Raw genomic sequence first — 14928 nt, forward strand, 5'->3', positions numbered from 1 at the left:
TAGCAACCCTTTGTGAAACTCCGTGAACCTCATTGGCATGCACGGTTTTTTGAGAATGACTCGTCTTTTTAAAATTGTTGCAATAAAGGCCACGACAGCAGCCCGTTGAATTTTACCGAGAACATTAGAGAATTTTCCCCTTAGTTTTCAAGTATTGTGGCCATTTATAAACACCCCCCCCCCCCAAACATATTAGGTCTTGCAAAGCACAGTTGCAGCAAAGAGAGAACATGTAAAAAAACATATCAAAAGGTCCAGGGCAACATCTGCTATATTAACATTAATAAAGGTTACTTATTCCAGTAAGAGGTCAGCAATTTCCAGTTTGAGCTCTTTCAGGACTCTCACATAAGAGTCCTTAAAGATCTTTGGTGATTTGCTGCTCGTTGTCAATTTGAGCTATTACATCTTCTGAATTTATACTGATGTAACTTCAGTGGCTCTGAATCATCACTACCAAAGGCAGCTTCCAATGTATGCCTGATCCCCCAACATCCTCCAAGACAGAGACATCATTTAGCTTTTCTGCTATTACCTTACCCTTCCTCAAGCATTCTTTCTACTGCAATGTCATCCAGCATCCTCGAGGGCTCAGAGCTTTTAGTATTAGTTCATGCCTCTACAACGAGCTTCTTTTCAAAGTCTCTCATGGCTTGCTTATTACATCTAACTTGCCAGTGTTTGAGCTCATTGCTATTTTTTTCATTATGATTTGCTTTTCGTTTTGGCTTTCAATGCCTCTGCCAACATACTAATAAATCAAGCTGGCTGCTGTTTGCCCTTGTTTGACCCTTTTTAATCTATTGAATATATTTCATCTGAGTTTCAAAATGATCTTTTTAATGTCCATTTCTCACAAAAATGTTTGACTCCCCCATCAACTGTTCTTTTTAAGATTTTTTTTTTTAAACAAATGTCCTCATTCTACTGTAGCATTACTTTTTTAAAATTAGGTGCTGCAGCAGTATTTTGTTTAGCCTCTTCCTTCCAATGATTCAAAATAAAATCTCATTGCATTGTGATCACGGCTGCTTAGCATCTCCTCCACCATTATCCTTTACACTAGGTCCTATGTCACACTAAAGACTAGATCATGGCACAGTGGTGTGGCCTCAAGAGATTCCGGGTGTGCATGAGGGATTCCAGAATTTTACTTTAAATTCCCTTCATAAGTATACACTAGAATAGATGACATGTACGTTGCATATGCAAGAGTCTGAACACAGACGTTGTCAATTTTCCCGCACTCTTAGTCACCACAGTGTCCAAGTAAGTCACTGAAGTAGCACTAGTAGTGGCAGTGAACTTCAAATGAATGTCCACTGAATTGAGCCAGTCCAAAAACTCATGAAAACGAGCCAAGGAATCCGTCCATATTAAAAACACATCATCGATGAAACGAAGCCACACCGAAATGGCAGACTTCCAGATGGACGGGTAAAGATAACACTCCTCAAAATTAGACACATACAGATTAGCGACACTGGGAGCATCTATGTGTGTAAGGATACAAGTGCTCAGGTAGGCATGACTGGTCCTTGAAAACTAACAGCAAGTAATTTTAGTTTTATATTTTATTCAGTAGTTATCCCAACTTGAGCAACAAAGCAATCCAGGCTTTGTTAACGTTTTGATCTTCTTATCTTTGTGAACTTGGATTTTCAGCTCTAACAGAAATTAAATTTTAAAAAAGAGAATGACTGCAGATGGTGGATGATGAAATGCATGTTTGCTTGTTGACTATTAAGTCACATTTTGAATTACTTTGCACTCAAAAAACCCCCCACATTCATTGCTTTGATTAGAAATTCTATTCTATCTACTTTAGTTTCTCCGTTGTTACAATTACCCATACATAACTTATAGAACGTAAATAAATAACTCTCAAATTTAATTTTTTGTTGGTTTTGCAATTTTATAATTTCAATTATAATGTGCCATGAAAAACATTTGCTTCATTTAGTGTGCCGGAGCTAAAAACGTTTGAGAGACACTGGACTAGATCTAAAGTAGTTCTTCCTCTGGTCGGCTCCTGGACTAAAGCAATCATTTATACGGCTTCTAGAAACTTTACCTCCTTAGCATGTCCCAATGAGACCTTTACTCAATCAATTCTCATCCCCCATTTTTACTACATTAAAGATAATATTTCTGGGCTCTATGATGAGTTTTCTATGAAGTATATCCAGAGAGGTCAATCTGTGGCTGTACTGAAGCTACTTTATCCAAATGAGGGAAACTCCAAATTCTTCAGTCAAATTCACTTTTAATGTATTTGATGACAAATGAATAAATCAAATAAATCACTTGGCAAAATTAAACTGGATTAGGATTCAGTCCATACAGAATAAGTCTGGGTCTGTAATTTAATCTTCTCCCACAGAGGAGACTTATCAGTGGCTAACAAATGAGGTACTCACAGACCAGCATTACTACCAGCAGACAGCCGTTACAGAAGTAGGAGAAGTAGCAATCAACAGTCAGTCAACAGATATCTGAAAGGGTCGACTGGTGAAAAACCACTATGACTTTCTATGGTTGAGAGGAATATGAACAGCTGTGTGCTGCCTTAATGTGAAGTGTTCAAGCACTCTTAAACAACGGAATACTACTTTAAGGGACAACCCTAACAGCCAGAGGCCATGTCCTTTTGCTTTTGCTCTCTCAATCAGCTGGAGGAAGGGGAGACAACCTACTCCTCCCAGAATGCCCAGGGACAGGCAGCCACAACAGTCCAAGAACTGGGAGCAATACAAGTGCTTATAAAAACTAAACACTGAGGACCAAATAAATATAGGGGCCAATCTATTCTACACAACTCACACATACAGACATTAAATCCATTACACATATGTATAACAGAGGCTGTCCCATATAATGGGGCCAGCACAGGTAATATACAGAAATAAAACAAAGGAAATAAAGGGCTCCTTTTACAAAGGTGTGCTAGCGTTTTTAACGCACGCACCGGATTAGTGCGTGCTATAGCGCGCACTACACAAAAAACTACCACCTGCTCAAGAGGAGGCGCTTTGTAAAAGGAGCCCAAAGTGATAATTTTTAATTGGACTAACTTAATACATTTTTTAATAAATTTATTCATTGAGATATATTAACCGCCTTTATGAAGAGATTCATCAAAGGCAGTATACAACAGGTATAATTCAAGATAAAACTTACAATTTTGATGACAACATAACAGTAGTAAAAGAACCAAATATAAATACAAATTCAATGAATGAGGTAGAGTTAAATCAGTAAATTTTAAAAAAGGATTTCCATGAAACAGTTTCAAAAATATACTACTGAAATTCAAATAAGAGAGATTTAATACATACTAAGAGGGAGACATAATACTTATGAAGTATCTAATAATCACAAATCAGAACATTCAAATAACAGAGATATGACACTAATGCTTTTCTATAATACAGCTTATCCTATAGCTGAGGGGTCAAATGCAGATATTAGATGGGGAATAAGATGGGTGGTACAGAGTGCTTTGGGATAAACAGATGGGAGCTAAACTCAAGGCAAGTTTTGATCTGAAGAAGAAGGGTTACCTTCAAAAGCTAACCAAAAATGTATTAAGTTAGTCCAATAGAAAGGTATCACCTTAATTCCTTTATTTGTGTTTTATTTCTATATATTACCTTTAAAAGTAGACTAATACAGCAATCACACCATTTTACTGACATTAACATATTGGTTAGAGCTGCAGCTTTAGCACCCTTAGGTTGTGGGTTTAAGCTCTGCACTGTGTCTTGTTACCCTAGGCAAGTTACTTCATCTTCTATTGCCCCAGGTATGTTGTGAGCCCACTGGGACAGATAGGGAAAAATGCTTGAGCACCTGAATATAAACCGCTTAGACAACCTCCCTTAATAAGCGGTATATAAATAACTTAAATAAATAAATAAATACTGTACATTTGTTAACCACTCACTGGGTGTCTCTTCATCCTGATCACTGTCTCTTCACAAATGAAATTTCTACCCATAAAGTTTCCATTTGCATTTTGTACAATTCCACGTTACCCCTTTACTTCAAAATGCCCACTGGCTGCCTGTTTCATACAGGATAACTTATAAAATCGCCCTATTAACATTTAAAACTTTACAGACTAATACACCAGCATTCATAGACAGACTTTTGATTCCTCATGATCCGCCGAGAGCATTAAGATCTGTATCTCAAAACAATCTCAATATTCCATCTTTAAAAATAATAGGTACTCGTCGCACCTCCATTTTCTCTGTAATAGTCCCAACGATCTGGAATACTCTTCCTTTAGATTTAAAACTGGAAAAAAATGTAAAAAATTTTAAAAATAAACTAAAGTGCTTTCTTTTTAAAGATGCCTTTAATTGATTATCCGAAATTCTGAGATATACTAACTTTTATTATTTCATTTATCTTCCCAGTCCCTTTCGTGTTTTCCTTGAATGTTTCTCACATTTTCTATATCAATTGTATTTCTCCCCCCCTTTCCTAATTGTTTTTAGGAGCCTTTAGGCCCTTAATTACCTTGTATGTAATTGCCGCCAGTACAGTAAATTTTTTTTTATAAAGATATGTCTTAACTGTTAATTTTGTTTTAATGTTATATTAAACTTTGTACAATGCTTTGTAGTATCGATAAAGCGTTTAATCAAAAATCTGAATAAACAATAAACAATTATACTTTACCCATTCATAAGAACATAAGAATAGCCTTACTGGGTCAGACCAATGGTCCATCAAGCCCATTAGCCCGTTCGCACGGTGGCCAATCCAGGTCACTAATACCTGGTCAAAACCCAAGGCGTAGCAACATTCCATGCTACTGATCCAGAGCAAGCAGTGGCTTCCCCCATGTCTTTCTCAATAACAGACTATCGACTTTTCTTCCAGGAATCTGTCCAAACCTTTCTTAAAACCAACTACAATAACTCCTTATGTAATCCGTCTTGAACCACAAGGTAAAGGCAGAATAGAAATCACTAATATAATGTAATTATCTGCTTTTACCAACGCGTTCTAGAGCTTAACTATTCGCTGAGTGAAAAAATATTTCCTCCTATTGGTTTTAAAAGTATTTCTCTGCAGTTTCATTGAATGTTCCCTAGTCTTTGTAATTTTTGATGGAGTGAAAAAGCGATCCACTCAGGATTTTGTAGACTTCAATCATATCTCCCCTCAGCCTTCTCTTTTCCAAGCTGAAGAGCCCTAACCTTTTTAGTCTTTCCTCATACAAGAGGAGTTCCATCCCCTTTATCATCCTGACTGGTACAGTTAATTATCCCATATAATTCTAAATATACAATTTACAACATTAATAAAAAATTAACTGAAATATTGCACTAACAAAAATCATTAGTCAGACAGTGTAGGCACTAGGTCAAAAGCCTTGGTTTTCAATATATTGTGTTTAGCACAGACTTCAGTAATTGTATATATAGGTAAGACTTTGGCATGTCATAAATGCTGTGGAATGAGAGAAAAGCACTGTAAAAGACCTCACTAGAGATTCTTCTGGTCTTCCATATGGGATTATTAAACTCAGCTCTTTTTTGATTGAACTGCACTGTTCATTAAATGTGTAGACAAGCTGTCATAAAATGCCACTATTTCAAAACAGGGGAGTAGATGAAGAATTCACTAATGGATTCGTGAAGAACAGATGGAAAACTAATATGCATAACAAATGTATGCAGTCAGAGCAGTGAAATACTGCTTACAGAGTGATCTTAAGCAGATTACTTAAGTTCCATGTGTATTCAAAACTATCAAGGAAGTATCTTCATAATAGTTTTAAAGATTTAGATACTTCGGAGTGTATCCAGAAATTGCATTGTCAAAGTATATTCTGTATTCTGATCGTCTAGTATTTGAAAAGCAAGCATGTTTTTAAGTCACTTCCATTTGCCCTGTGAGTTGTCATCTTAGGGGTTTAGTTTAGTTTAATTTATTCTGATATTTGTTACACTGCCCTGTGTAAAACACTTCAGGGGGATTTACAATCACAAACTTAAAACACATAGAAAAGCAAAAGGGAAGAGTGAACGAAGGGGGAAACCAAAGAGAAATACAGAGTAATTACATAACAGTCAGTGTTGTAGCAAGGGAGAAAGATGCCTAGGGCGGTGACGCCCAGCATTGCCACACCATGTACCCCTTCTCCTCCGCTGCCACTTGAGCGCTTCCTTTCCCCCCCCCCCCCCCCCGTATCTCTTGAAATGTTCACTGGTGTGAGCAGTATCTTCCATCTCCTATTCGCACCAGACTCTGCTCCCTTCTGATATCACATCCTGGTCCTGTGACCAGTATGTGATGTCAGAAGGGAGCCAAGGCCAGCGTGAACAGCAAGTAGAAGAATGCTGCTCGCACCAGCAAGCATTTCAAGAGGTATGTAGGGGGGGGGTTGGAGAGGTGCCGTCACCGTGCCAAGATGGCACCTGGGCCTTTGAAATTAGGAGTGGCAGGGATGCTCCGCACCCAAAAGTTGTTGCTTCTGTTATGGTTTTCTAAGTCCTCCACTTTTATCAGTTAGGGCTAAGAGCTCAGCCCTCGCATCCTCCATTCCCCTCTGCGCCCCTGCCATTGAGTCCTCGCAGCCATCTGTACACGCCTCCACCGCATCAATACAGGAGCTCATGTCATCGAGATCCTGCTTAAGCTCACGAATAGCATCTGTTACCTGCATCGTCACCACCACAATTTCCGACTTGACTTTCCCAATCCAGGCACGCATATCAGTTTTGGTAAGGGGCTCCCCCCAGCAGTCTCTGGCTCTCAGGGCTCCATAGCTGCAACACTCTCTGTTAACTCCAGGCTGAGACCCTCCTCTCCTACCCTTCTGCCCAACACAGTGCACGGCCCGCTATTTTATCACTGCTGCAGCCAGGTTGTTTTACGCTTCTGATCTTTTTCTCGATGCCATCCGTCGCCACTATTGTTCCAGTCTCTCAGCCTTCCCAAAAAAGAGTGAAGCAGCAAGGCAAACTGCTCAAAACCCAGGGTTTTCTTGAGGCTGTAGACGGAGCTCTAAGATTAAGCCGCCATCTACTCCAGTGACTTCACTTCCTCTCATAAACTGGTAATGTTTTAACTTGCAACTTATCTTAGTAATTGTTTGTCCATTGGTCAGGGGAGACTTGTCCAACATGTTTCACCAATATTCGTCTTTGTCAAGGACATCCCCAACTGCTGTGAACAGCCCCTGTTGAACTGCTGTTCACGGCAGTTGGGGATATCCTTGACAAAGCCGAATATCGGCGAAACATGTTGGACAAGTCTCCCCTGACCGACGGACAAACAATTACTAAGATAAGTTTCAAGTTGAAATATTACCTATTTGAATGTAATTAATTACAAATTTGTTGAAAAATCTTGGTTTTGAAATAAATATATAGAAGGCTAATGAGGAGGTGGGTGCATAAAGCTTAGCGTAATGAATGCTAAGTGGCACCGCTGAAGCCGTGTTAAAGTATAAGACACATTGTTGAAGAAAACTGATACAATGAAAAAGCAATAAGTCCCAGTGTGGTTATATGTGTATGGTTAAATATGTAAAATCTTGGCATATCATACTTCCCCATGTATAAGCCTTAACTTTACCTGGTGAAGAGCTGCTTACACCTGGAACACTATCTAATTAATAAAAATGTATCATACATACTGCTTATTGTATCTAACACATTTTAATGACTGAATAAATTTACTGTATTATTAATCTAAACATGTTAAAATGGTTTTGTGGAAATAATTCTCTGCATAGTTTACAGCTCCCTCCCAAAATTTTGCACATTTGAAAAAGCCAGAGGTATGAGGATGCATTACCTGTCTGAGCCATTCCATGCACATTCAAACTTGTCAAAGATACAGTCATTTTCATAAAGCGAACACAGCTTACTCCTAAGATAATCATGAACCTGCCAACAGAAAGTTAATTAATTAGTTAGGAGAATTACAAGCTAAATGAAAACTCAGTTTCAAGATATATGAGAGGCTGGAGCTTAGGGTATTAATCTCCTGCACTTGCTGTGTGTTATGTGTATACAGTGGTACCTCCGAATCCGAACGCTCCAGAACTTGAACAACTTGGAATCCAAACTATTTTTTTTAATTATTTATTTATTTATATGCCTTGGAATCCAAATGCTGCTTTGGAATCCGAATGTACGGGATCTGCAAGCGTTGCTTAGCCCAAAGCTTCCCCTCTGAAGCAGCTTCCTGCTTCCGCCTGGGCGGTTCACGTCAGAGGTAGAGAGTTGCGTGGGGACAGAAATCCCACCCATTCCCGCCCGTCCCCATCAGGATCCTCTCCGACCCCACCCGTCCCCGCCAGGATCCTTTCCGTCCCCACCCGTCCCCGTCAGGATCCTCTCCATCACCACCCACCCCCGTAAGGAATTACATCCATCCCCAACCATCCCCATAAAAAGCGGCAATTACTTCTGACAGGATCATCAATTCCACAGTTTCTTTTGTGTTTGCGCTGCTGTTTTCCTTGTGGAATCTCTTTTTTTGTTTTTTGTTCAGGTAATTAACTTATAAACCCCCTCTTTTACTAAGGCTGATGTGTCCATTATATTATATGGACGAACCCTTCTTCCAAAGCCTTCCATCCCCATGGGAGTCCCGTGGGCCAGAGGGGGGTCCCCGTGGGAGTCCCATAGATTATGGGGGGATTCCCATGGGACCCCCGCGGGACCCCCGGGATTCCCGCGATCTCCGTTCCCATGCAGACCTCTAGTCAGAGGGAAGCTTTGGGCTGAGTACCGCTTGTAGTTGCCGTTGCCAATCTTGCTGCCTATGCCGGCGGGGGCCCGATCTTGCTATCTATGCTGGCTGGGGTGCCTAATCTTGCTGTTTATGCCACAGCACATTGTTCCTGTACAGCCCTCAGGTCATCAATATTAGCCATGTATCCAGCAGAAAATAAGAGCAAGAGGAAATCCAATGTGTTTGCTGTTAAATTTATTTGAAAATCTGAGTTTGTAGGACCAAGGAACAGATTAATTCAGTTTCTATTATTTTCAATGGGAAAAATTGCCTTGGAACTCGAATGGGGTTCTGGAATGGATTAAGTTAGGATTCCGAGCTACCACTGTACTAAGAAAATAAAGGTGAAAAAATCCTTAAAATCAAAATTTCAAATATGTTAGTAATAAACCATTTAGGGCTCCCTTTACAAAGTTCTATGAGTGTCGGAGCTAATATCGCTGTGGCTGGAGATAAAAAAGCCTAACATGGCCTCATAAAAGGGGGGGAGGGGTTAGAGTGGGCCTTTCTGTCATTTTGTGTGCAGGTTCAAAAGCTCCAGAGAGAAAATTACAAAAGCTGTATGCCCTGTGCTCTTTGTGGTTTATTTGTTTAAAACATTTTATTATAAATTCCAAAGGTAAATACAAACTCATACTAAATAAGATAATAACCAAATACAATAAACCGGTTATAAATTCCAAAAAAATCACCTCAAGAATATGTTAATACATAACGATCCAACAACTCCCAATTGCTTTCCTCTTTAGGGAATGTAAGGCCCCTGTCTTCAGGTTTTTTCTCATACTTCTTCAACAGGCAGATCCAATGCCACCGCATATTGACATGCATTGCACATCACAATTGTTCTTCCAGTGATTTACAATAACTTTAGAACTACTGAGACTAAATAACACTATGTAACAAAATTTTGTTTTGTTTACCCCCTCTTCTACGAAACCACACTAGCGTTTTTTTTGCGCAGAGAGCCGCGCTGAATGGCTTGCGCTGCTCCCGACGCTCATTGAGTTTTTATGAGCATCGGGAGCAGCGCGGGCCATTCAGTGTGGTTCTCTGTGCTAGAAACTGCTAGCACGGTTTCGTAGAAGGGGGGGTTATTTTTCTGGGTAATAAGTGTTCTTTCTTAATTGCCTATGTCACAAAAGTATAAAAAATGGCTATCATTCCCCTCAAACTTTGCTTTTGTGACCAGGCCATTGATATTTTAAAATTTACATATTTTGCAGAATATTCCAGATTGATTCCAAGCTGAGTATGTTTAGGGGCCCTTTTACTAAGGTGCTGTAGGGTACTGTGTTGCAGCAAACAATACTGTAGTTGCATTGTACTTGCTGCTGTGGTAAAGAAAATAAAAAAAGATTTACCGCATGACAATTCAGGTAAATCAAGTAATTCAGGAGGTACAGCTTACCATGGCTGTGGGTGGAGATGGGCGGAGAAAGAGCATTCATATGGTGCACTGCACTAAAGGCACATGGCGCTTCTTACCATTGGGTTAGCTCAGGAGCCTTTACCTTCTGCAAAGAGGCAGTCGGTAAGAGCTTTTCAGATGTGCTGTTACTGCAGCGCGTGCCGGTAGAAATCTGTCTCTTGGCAGACATGTCTACATGCCACACCTTTTTAACTTGTGGTTATTTGTGAATTGCAGCAAGCCAAATCGGCGGTAGACGCCTGCTGAGTTAATTTTGGCCATAGGCCTTAGCAAAAAGGCATCTTAGAGTAACTTAAAGAACTTTCTATAACTTTCCATTAATAAAAATAGTATTACAGTATAACTATAGAGATCTTAAGTCCACCAGGTCAGTTCAGTTCCAGCTGCCAAAGTGGTAACATATTTGCATTGTTTTAGATGGCATCCAGAGGCTGCAAACATCTAACAGATGCATTTTTCTATGTATGCAGCCAATTTATCAAGACAAGAGGGAAAAAGTACTTCACAGAGGCATCTGCTAAGAAGGGTAATGCCTATAAAGCATATCTTGACCTGCCTGTTGAAGATTTGTTTGATGGTCGGTATATTAAAATCTAATAAACTTGATCAAGACCAACTTTAGGCACTTCACTTCACATGCGAGCACTGGAAGGTGTTTCTTACTGTGATGGTGGAATTTTCTACTATATAATTTCTTAGAATTTTTAATTTTAAAAAATATTTAAATTTAAAAATTTTCAATGTTATTTGAAAATATATCATATATGAAATCTGTTGCAAAAATCTCGAACAAATTAGTCATAAGTGAAATAAATTTATTGTTTTCATTACCACAATTTCATTTTGTTCGTCTACAAGAAGGTACAGAGGGGAAAAGAGAGCCATGAAGTTTGCTATCGTAAGAATTTGATAGGAACCCCATACCTACTTCCCCAGAGAAAGAGAGAGAAAGCAGCTGCCTTCAGAAGAGAGCAGCAAGTCAGAGAGTGAGGGAGACATTGTAGCTCAGTGGTTCAGCTGGTGAGAGAATCAGTTGGACCGCTAGAAAACTGAGGGGTAAAAGAGGTTCTCAGAGAAGACAAGGTCATAGTGGAGAGATTAAATGAATTCTTTCCTTCGGTCTTCACCGAGGAAGATGTTGGGGAGTTACCAGTACCAGAAATGGTATTCAATTCTGATGAACCATAGAAACTCAAACAAATCTTTCTAACACTGGAAGATATAAAGGGGCAATTTGACAAACTGAACAGTAGCAAATTGCCTGGACTGGATGGTATACATCCCAGAGTGCTGATAGAACTGACAAAATGAACTTGCAGAGCTATTGTTAGCAATTTGTAATTTTTCTTTAAAACCCTGCATAGTACCGGAAGACTGGATGTTGCCCAACATGATGCCAGTTTTTAAAAAGGGTTCCAGAGGTGATCCAGGAAATTATAGACCAGTGAGTCCGACGTCAGTGCCGGGCAAAATGGTAGAGACTATTATAAAGAATAAAGTGACAGAACATAAGCATGAGAGAAAGCCAACATGGATATAGTCAAGGGAAATCATGCCTCACCAATCTACTGCATTTCTTTGAAGGGGTGAATGTGCAAGTAGATAAAGGTGAGCTGACTGATTTTGTGTATTTGGATTTTCAAAAGGCATTTGATGAAGTACCTCATGAAAGACTTCTGAGGAAATTGTCATTGGATAGGAGGTGCTTGTTGTGTGACTTGTGGAAAGTACTGTTATTATGGTATGTCAGAATTGCTCTGTAGGTCCTGAGTGACTTTTGTAGCATTTTGTATTATTTTACATTCTGCCACCTGATATTGGATTTTGGATTTGGATTTAGATCATACCTTCTCAGTAAGTGCTCAAGATAAGTTATGTTCAAGTACAGTAGGTATTTTCATGTCCCTTGAAGGCTTACAAAGGAGAGTTAAGTCAAATTTTGGACAGGTCAACAATCTCAGGCAACATTAGTGGGAATTGAGCCCCATCTTCCCTGGTACTCAGCCTGCTGCTCTAACTATATTTGGTTACTCATCAGCAAACTAAAGGCTAGAGAAGCGGAAGCTTGGTGACCCTTTGGCAACCTACCCAAAACATTGCTAGGTAAATTATTTTATGGTTGTTAGTAAACTCAATTTCCATTAGTATACTGCTGAACATTACTGTTCACGTGGCCAACAGGAAGACACTGGACTGGGGAGCTAGGGCTGAGAGCCAAGTGTTAAAGTACCTGTATATATTTCCAGAACTGCAAATACTAGGGTTACCAAATGGGCTCCAGAAAAAGGAGGATGGATTGAGACATCCGGGTTTTACTTCCATTGAAAGTAAAACCCAGATGTCTCAATACGTTCTCCTTTTTCTGGAGCCATATGGTAACTCTAGCAAATACTATTCTGTTCAAAGTGTTGTATTGGTTTTCTTTACATTATTTTTTAATTTTTTGGTACACAATCCCCTGATGTGTATATAGTGTGCATAATGCCATCAGTAACAGAAGAACTGCAAGATGCAGCTGGTAGACAATGAAGGGGTTTTTCTTTGCTGTGTTCAAGAGCGCCCCCTACAGTCCCCCCTTTTCGAGTGGTGCTCATACAGAAGGAGCAGTGTTCTTTTAAAGCTGTACTAAACATCCAGTTTCTAAATTTTACTCAGAGTAAATAAGTAGGAAAGCATGTAGAGTATAGCTTGTGAAATTCTTTCCAACTTCCCTGCGAGAGTGTGTGTGTATTTGTGTGTTTATTTGCAATATTTTGGGCCTATAAAATTGTATAAACTCATCTTTCTGGGGGATGGGGGAAAGAAAATTAAGACTGTGAGGACAGGGATTAAAAATGTGCTTCAATGCGGGGAGGATGGGGATGAATCTTTGTCCCCTTGTTACTCTTTATCCAGTATGGCAATTCTTATGTTAAGTCTCAGCAGAAGAGGCAAAAAAAGCAGGAGAAAGCTGGTGTCCTAAAGACAGGGGGATAAAGTCAATTCCAGGAAGAAAAGAGATTTCTTACCACAGGGTATAGGAAAAAGTTGCATGCAGTTCTGTTCAGTATATGGTATGCATGCTAATTTATTTAACCACTTAACAACTTTAGTCAGTTTTTTTTTTTGTTTAGAACATTGGCTTTGGCCTTTGAGTTTTTGGAAGCTTCCCTTATATGGGTACCCCTAGTTTACCCATAATGAACCCTAACTATGAGGGGTCTCAGACTAGTAGGGGTTACACTATTTTATAGAGCTTCAAAAGATAAACATATATTTGGCAGCACACAAAACAGAAATAGCCATTTTCTAAAAGATTTTCTTTTAAGAGCAGCATCACTTGGGACTTTTATATTAAATAGTGCAACTTGCACATTTAAGCAATGAATTTGCTCTGTATATGATATGTCAATTTCTGTAAAACTGCATGTCCTTTAAGAAGTTGGACCCCAGAATGTACACTTTTGGTATTATTAGGTGGTTTTAAAGGGCCGAGAGCAATCACTGTTCTCTCCTCAAATACGGGCAAACCAAAAGTTTCTGGATGACACAGGTAAAGTTTATTATAAATGTATAAAAATGTAAAAACAATGCACTATAGTATATAAGAAAACAATGCACTACTGTTTGTAAAAAATATTCAACTATTTAGCAGTGGAATGTGTGAACCAGGGGTTATGGATGATCTGAGGAAGAGGCAAATGTTGATTTGGAAATTTCCTTTAGTATACACATATTAGCTTTGTAAAATACAATCGGCATCTGTAATTTCGAGGGACTGCTCAGATCATACCCCTTAAAAAATTTATATGCTGCTGTGCCCACATATAAGTAGGCCCTTAGACAGATGAGGAAGAAGTGTGGAAGGTACTGCATTGCAGGTGCTGAGGTCTTCATGTCACTTTAGCCAATCAATGGCGAAAACAAAACACATGATTGGTTGCTTGATGGTGCTTCTTCCTTTGATTGGACCTCTTGTGTTTACATCTGTTCTGTTGTTCTTGATTCTTGTCTTATTTCTGAGGTCATGTATTTGTTGCACTATGGCTACACTGTTTGCTCCAATAAAGATATTATTTAAAAAAAAAAATCCACAAAAAACCACACGATGGTTGTGATTTTACACCTTACCATGAGGGCAGCAGAAATTAATCAGTGGTTGCGGTGTTGCAAAACATATAACAATCCACACAGCTGACTGGTCCTCAAGTGGGAAAGGAGGGCTGTCAGAATAAGTAATGCAGTTGATGGGTTTTCACATCCATTCTGATTTATTTGTGCATAATCAAATTTTCATGCACAATTGTGCAGTCCTAGAGGGCCATTTGGTTTCTTTCTGTCTCTGACCTTCTTGGGCTAGGCTGTTCAGTATGATATTATTTATAGCTATTAGAGCATGCTATCCTTGGGTGATTTCGGGGACTATGATGCAGTCTTATTAGTGCAACGGAATAGCTCTCTTTGGAATCCTTTTACTAAGCTGCAGCAAAAAATGGCCGATTCTGAGTTAATGACCATGAGGTGATGTTACCATTAGTGCATGACTGTTAACAAAAATTAGCATGTGGGCCTTTACCACCTATTCTGTAGGCATTAAGAACTCATGTGCTAATCAATTAACACACAGTAATATAGCTGTGTTGATTAGTGCAGACACATCCACTCTCTGCCGCCGAGACATGCACTTCCAGCAAAAAAAAGTATTATGTTTTAGTGCACTAGTTGTGTGCACATGTCAAAAATACTCAATC

The 14928-nt window shown here is 39.2% G+C and overlaps 1 protein-coding gene across 10 annotated transcripts in view; it reads right to left on the minus strand.

Moving 5' to 3' along the window:
• Nucleotides 1-14928, minus strand: part of PPP2R2C (protein phosphatase 2 regulatory subunit Bgamma) — a 427959-nt gene that overhangs the window by 22292 nt on the left and 390739 nt on the right. For all 10 annotated transcript variants that reach the window (XM_033949713.1, XM_033949766.1, XM_033949749.1 and 7 more), the window contains one exon: nucleotides 7822-7913. In XM_033949713.1, the coding sequence (XP_033805604.1) occupies nucleotides 7822-7913 (92 nt within the window). The remainder of the gene's footprint in view (nucleotides 1-7821; nucleotides 7914-14928) is intronic.

This window comes from Geotrypetes seraphini, chromosome 1 (genome assembly GCF_902459505.1).
Source record: "Geotrypetes seraphini chromosome 1, aGeoSer1.1, whole genome shotgun sequence".
NCBI lineage: Eukaryota > Metazoa > Chordata > Amphibia > Gymnophiona > Dermophiidae > Geotrypetes > Geotrypetes seraphini.